This window comes from Copidosoma floridanum, unplaced genomic scaffold (genome assembly GCF_036245765.1).
Source record: "Copidosoma floridanum isolate Cflo_tuat_1 unplaced genomic scaffold, Cflo_Japanese_pri ptg000006l, whole genome shotgun sequence".
NCBI classification, from domain to species: Eukaryota; Metazoa; Arthropoda; class Insecta; order Hymenoptera; family Encyrtidae; genus Copidosoma; species Copidosoma floridanum.
This window is the reverse complement of record NW_028321883.1, coordinates 19,615,908-19,622,362: the sequence shown is the minus strand read 5'-3', so window position 1 is coordinate 19,622,362 and position 6,455 is coordinate 19,615,908. Positions and strand designations below refer to the sequence as shown.

At 42.5% G+C, this 6,455-nt stretch overlaps 1 protein-coding gene across 1 annotated transcript in view; it reads right to left on the bottom strand.

The window, feature by feature from the left end:
* Positions 1-367: 367 nt before the first annotated feature.
* Positions 368-6,455, bottom strand: part of LOC106639408 (exopolyphosphatase prune) — a 33,951-nt gene continuing 27,863 nt past the window's right edge. Inside the window, exons 7-8 of the mRNA XM_014353018.2 lie at positions 4,258-4,419; positions 368-634 (exon numbers count right to left, since the gene is read on the bottom strand). Of these exons, the coding sequence (XP_014208504.1) occupies positions 467-634; positions 4,258-4,419 (330 nt within the window). The 3' untranslated portion in view covers positions 368-466. The remainder of the gene's footprint in view (positions 635-4,257; positions 4,420-6,455) is intronic.

The window sequence follows — 6,455 nt, the reverse complement described above, 5'->3', positions numbered from 1 at the left end:
AGGTGTCTCTATGTTTCAAAGTTCATCATACTGCGAATGTTGAAGGCACCTTTGTTAGCTTGCACATAAATTATACATTACCACATTCTGAAAGGTTAAATCAATAAATCAAGTATCAACAGTGAGTTAGGGATGAAATAAAATAACAGGTCTGAGCATTTTTCGGTCAATTTATTTAATTCTTTTCACAAACAAAACGAGGGAAGACGTCCCATTCATTCCATTGAGTTCGATAAAAAGAAGGAAAAAAAAAAAACCCCCCAATAGTCAGCATCACCCTATGCATCAACAGCAACAGCGCGCCAGCAAAAAGTCAGTGTCCGGTGCTAATAATTACCACAGGTTAATCCGTTGAATCGCAACGGGGAAGGGGGTAGTGGTGCTCGTGCGCGCTTGTATATATTTGCACGAGCTCCCGCCGACTCAGCACAACTCCCTACCCACCCCCTCATACCTCTGTTTCCTCTCAGCAGTCCGTCGACGACGCACTTTGTACAATCGGCAGTATTTGCTTGCGCGTGGCCTGCACGTTGGCTTGCTCGTACAGCCTGGCTCCCCCGGCAGACCCGAGCCAGCTTTTCACCGGAGTCAGCTGGAGACTTGGCTCCGTCGAGCCCGTCAGCGCCTCGATGAGCTACAACACACACAACCGCGTCTCGTGAACTTTGCCCCCGAGGAAAGGCTGCGGAGCAAGGAGTTACATGGCCGAGAGGGGCTGGCTAATTTGGGTGGGCCCAACGTGTAAGGAGCGGAGAACTCTCGGGTCTCCCTCGCTACTATACCCACTACGTCTACGAGGTGGGCGTCTGTTTGTTTTGGGAGCGCTGATTGAGAAGTACTAATTGGAGGGTTTTCGAGGGGCCGCTTACTTTGGCGCTTTTCTTCGAATGCCCGGGCTATTCCGAATTTCACGCTTCAGATTTCACTGCCAATTGGATGTCGGTCGAATGAACAGCACAATTGTTTTTTTTTTTTTTATGCCAACTGAATGCCGAAGAATTTTAATCGGATTTCTAAATGTATAGGAAAAGCTGGGCGTTGAACCGATGAAAAAAAAAAAAAAAATCAAGGAGGGTATATACAAAAGAGAAAGCATCTTGCGTCTGGTCCGGAGACTCGGTGCTTTGAGAGAGAGAGAGAGAGCGTCGCGGCAAATTGTTACGAGCAACTCAAGTGGCGAATTGAAGTTCAAAGGGTCGAGGTAGCGTGTAAGGTAATATGCTAACCACGCCTCGGTGCTCCATTTCGAGGGTCACGAAAGGGGGTTGGCGAACAAGGACGGCCAGACCCCGTGGGTCAATTTGCGTTAAGAGATTTTACACCCCTCGATAAGGTGGCTCAGTTTTTTCTCTGCAAAGGCACACCAGACTCACTGATCAACTCAGTAGGTGATTTCCCGTGTTCATCATCCAAGGTATACAATAATAATAATCATGGGTGAAAAAAAAAAAGTCCACAAATCCACTAAAGTCCCATTTCCGAGGACAAGACATCCTTCCTCCATGCCCCTGTCACGATTTACGTACGAGCGTAATATATAATTTGGTTGCTACTTTGCACACGTATGAATCAATGCCTGCCTGAAAACCAAACCGTTCCGGGCCATTTCCATTGACTCGCGTCGCCTTTGAATTACCCTACGGCATACAATCCATGTCCAACCGCGTCCTTGTCATTCGCTCTTGTTCTCGGGATACCCTAAAATGACGGATGGATACCCTTGCAAATCAAATCACCCATTGTGGCCGGAGAGGGTAAAGGGTAATTCGAGATCCCAAGGCAATCCACGACGAAGGGGCCGCTCAACAATACCGAGAAATCAGCGCAGGGTAATTTACGTGAGTATATACATAGGTAATATATATGCGCGAGCACGCGAATGAGAAATCGGCGATTCATCAGCAGCCTATAAACCATTCCTCGATCGTAAAGTACTCGCTGTACCATTTTGATCGGAGGGAGGGGGGGCGGGAGAATGACGCGGACGAGAGGTACTTTAATTTCCGCGCATTTATATGGATATACCATCCAACTTTAATTTCCGGCGAGTGGTTGGGCGAGGGACATCTACGTAGTCAGAATATGTTGCAATTTGTGCTTCGCTCCCTCTCTCCCTCTTTTGCACCTCCCCTTACAAAGCTCCGCACTCTGCTCGCACCGTCTTAGACTCTACACCTTGGCTCAAGTGGATTTAACGTCGGACGGTGGTGCTTTTGAAACTATAGCTGCGAGACGAGAAGCTGTCGAGTATAGCGCTGAGGAAGATTCTTCAGTTATTTTGGACCCGACGATCCCGTACGGAAACATCGCACCTCGTGCTCATGGAATATTACTAACAGGACTTTTCAACACCTGAACAATCGTTCACACGAAGCCTGTAAAATTTTGTCACAGTATTAGAACTTTTAAGGAAAATTGTTCAACAATTTGTAATGTACTTTTTCTTGGTCACATAACTAGAAATAACAGCGTGGATTTATTTGAAACAAATCGAAATATTCTAAACAAGATTTGCGTCACAGAGAAAAATACTAAAAAGTTCCATCACGATGAAAAGAGTTGAGATGATCCTAATCATTGAATATTCATGCACTAAAACTATTTTTTTACTAGAACATTTTCAAGCATGGAACGAGAGTCGTTTTTGATTTTTTATGAAGACAGTGTAATTATATTTCTTCAATAGTAATAGTTTTTTTTATAGTAGTTAAAAAAAAAAATTTTTTAACTATTAACAAACAAGATGTTCATAAATTAATTGTCCATTAATTGAAACTTACGAATTTCAAATATATGCAAAATTTTAATAAAACTTTTATGTATTGTAGTATCAAAAACGTACATTTAAAATTTTATTTTAAATACGATTTCAAATGTTCATTGGCGTTGATACAAAAAAATTACTCATAGCTTCAGGGACTTTAGACACACGATTTGGTTTAACTGTTGAATAAATACATTGATCATAGTGTTGGTTATCCTTGTTTGTAAAATCTGAAGCAGACACGATAATACAAAATACGTTAATGACTAATGTCTTAAGAATTTACAACTAATGTTTTATCAGCTGTTGTTGGCATTCCAGTTCTTATTTTTAACTAATTCCAATAACTAATTATAATAATGTGAAGCAGCTTGCTCACAACTAAATTTACTGGAAATAAATATAGCCAAAGAGAGAACCTCTGCAGAATCAAGTATAATTGTCTGTCAGTAAAACCAGCACAACCAAGTCGAGAAAATATTTAAAAAAAACATCAAAAATTATAGCGCGATCAGTTAGACAAGATAGGAAAACTTTTTTTTCTCTTATAGTACGTTGTACTTCCAAGAATGACGATGAATGACCCAACACTTTTATTGCACATCTACTAACTCATTTTTGTACGGAACATCACAATGAAAATAATTATGAAAACTCTCCCAGTGGTACTCTATGCACATTCCAACGCGAAGCACATAAAAGCAAGAGCTATCAAGCAGAAGAAGAAAAAGAGCAAACGACAGCGAGTCGTTAATTCTGGGTCGCGTGCTTGAGAAATCCGATAGAAAGCGCAGCACGAGTTTTCCGATTCGCGAGCGGATGATCGAAACTTCCCAGTGAGTACCACTCACAAGTTCACTTACAGATGATTTCTCGCAATATCCGTAAAGTTATTCTTGGAGCATGATGGATCAGGCAATGATGAGCCTAAATAATGCAAGTGTTCACTGATGTCGCGAATCAACGAACGAGGGAATATTGTCCAAGTATTAAAAATATTTTCAATACAACCAATTACGTACAATTGCGATGGAGGGAAATCGTATATGGTTGATTGGAACTTTGTAATTTGTAATAGCAGGCTTCTCCTTTCCAAGTAACACCAGAGAGAGAGAGACCCATTCTTTATACTTGAAAAAGCCGTTTTCCATCCAATCAATTATTTTTCAATACAGCATTGCAGTACAAAAACTATTTCTACCTCTCGGTACGTATCAAAGAGCTGGAAATTTTCTTCCCTTTTTTTCAACAGCGCGATAATAGATGTCAAAGGAGGCCCTTCGATTGTAGGACGACGACTTATTGGCATTGTTCGCCTTGTCTCTCGAGTAAAACATTTCCACCGTCTGCATATAGAAAGATACTCTCTCTCTCTCTTGTCCTCTACCCAAAAAAGTGTAAAAAGGGAGAGAAAAAAGGAGGGGACAAAGAGTATATCCTGGCGCGAGGAAAGAAAGGAGCCAAAGGGAGAAGGCGCGAAGTCAGGCACTTACTTTATTTGCCGCTCGATCGGCTCCCAATGAGTGGTAGACGGCCAGGTCCCTCGTCAGCCTGTCCTCCTTCCATTCCCTTCCCATGAGGACGAGTACTCGGCACTGCTGTTCGGCGCAAAAAGTCTCGAGCGCCTCGGCTGCACCGTCCAACGCCAGGAAGTCCTGTGTCGCGATGCCGGACGAATCAAAGAAGAAGAGACGTGATCACATTTTTTAAAGGACAATTGCGACAAAAATAAAAACAACAAGTTACACCCTTTTGATGGTTCCTGGTGCTATGCAGTATCGACTTAAAAAATCAACCATGGGAATACTTACTTACTTGGTTACATGAGACATTTTGCTTAACCGATTTTGAACAAAAACCACTGCCAATTGATTAACACGATGCTTCTTGTCTGTTAATTAATTTTTTCTATGTGTATGTGTTCTTAGTTGGTTGGATCTGAGGTTTTTTTTTTTAAATTAATTTTGATTGTAACGGGCATGAAGCTTAAACCTGCAAAGATGTCCAGCAGCATGACTGTGATTATATCGTATATTTAAGACAATCAATCCAGAAACATTCAGTATTTCTTGTTGGAAAATCTATTTGTTTCATCATATCGATTGCCAAACGAAATTAGGCACGTATAGTTTTTTATTTATTTTTTTTTACATGAACAAAAACTGATGAAAATAAAGCACGTCAAAGTTCGCGAGTTTGGTAGGTGGCATATAGTATGACCTTACGATGGTTATACATACTATGACCTGTGTAACGCCATGTTTACGTTGACGTTACGCGATTAATCTTACTTGTTGTTTAGGTGAAGAAAAAAAAAAAAAAAAAGTTCACATGTTCCTACAAAAGTTCATTTAAAAAATACTTTAATTTTTCATCATTCACATCAATTTTATCTGGATTTTCACGTATTTGTTACTACATTCCTACTTTTTGCCACTCCTTACTACACCATGAAACAACTTTTCCATACCTATTTGGCAAAAGTTAATGCTGACCAATACAAACCTCTCCCTCCGATGAAAAAACAAAAAAAATCTTAACCAGCCAGAAAAAGAAGTAAAAGAAAACTCAACGCAGAAATGAAAAGTGGATCGAAAAAGTGAGCAGGATAAAAATAAAAAATCTCGAGTTACGCGAGAATATCGTAAAATGTGAGAAAGGGCATGAGAGCTCGTAAAAAATAATCCCCTCTGGCCCTATCCTACCAGGCGTACCTATACGTACAACCTCCTCGCGCGTAATCACTAATAAATCCACTCAATCGAGTCTCACAATCACTCGACGTTAGCCCCCTGCCACCAGTACCAATATAGCAGCAGCAGTTCGCAAGACATTAAATAATCCGACGCGCAATCGAACGAATGGGAAAATCTTTCCCCTTGCCGCCACCCTCGTTTCATTTCCAGTCCATCTCTCTTTCCCCACTTCGAATCAAGAGCACCGGAGCAACGCCGAGGCGCGTAACACAAAGTTTAGATCGCTTTTCTTATTTTCATCAGGAGAGTAAGGAGCGCGCGACCGGCCAAGCCCCGGGTAATCGTGTCACAGTCGTTCTCCCCCTCCCCCCCCCAACCCTTTTTCTCTTTCCCGGAGACGTGGCTGGATTTCGCGATGACGCGCTTTTTCTTTTCCCCGAGTCCGTGCTTTATCCCACCTTTTCCTCCTCCTCCTCCTCCTGCTCCAGCGATAGCTCTCGCTTTCCCTCCCTTTCCTTCTTTTTTCCATCCCCCTGCCTCGCGTCCCTATCGATTGTGTCTGTCCGTCAGTCTTGCCCCGCTCTTCCTTTTTTCCCGGCTCCTTTTCACCTCCTCCTCCCTTTTTTCCCTCCGCTCATTCACAATTCGCGCTTTCCTCTATTTTTGTTTTCTCCCGCTGAACCCGCACTCGTTGCGCTTTCACCGGCTCCGTCTGCGTGCACACACACACACACCCCCGCGCGACTCTCCTCCGTCTCGTTCGCATAGCTCTTTCTTCTTTTTTTTCTCCCCCCCCCCTCCCCTGTTTCTCGCTTCATTGTATCTGCTCGCAGACGCGCCGATTTTTTTCTCTCCCTGGTATCTCGCTGCTCACTTTTACCCGCCCACCCCTTCAAACCCGTTTTGTTTGCCCGTATACGCTTCCAATGCGCTTTTTATTTTGTTTATCATTTTTTTTTTCTTTTCCCTTCTCTGGAAACTGATTCGAGTGCAAT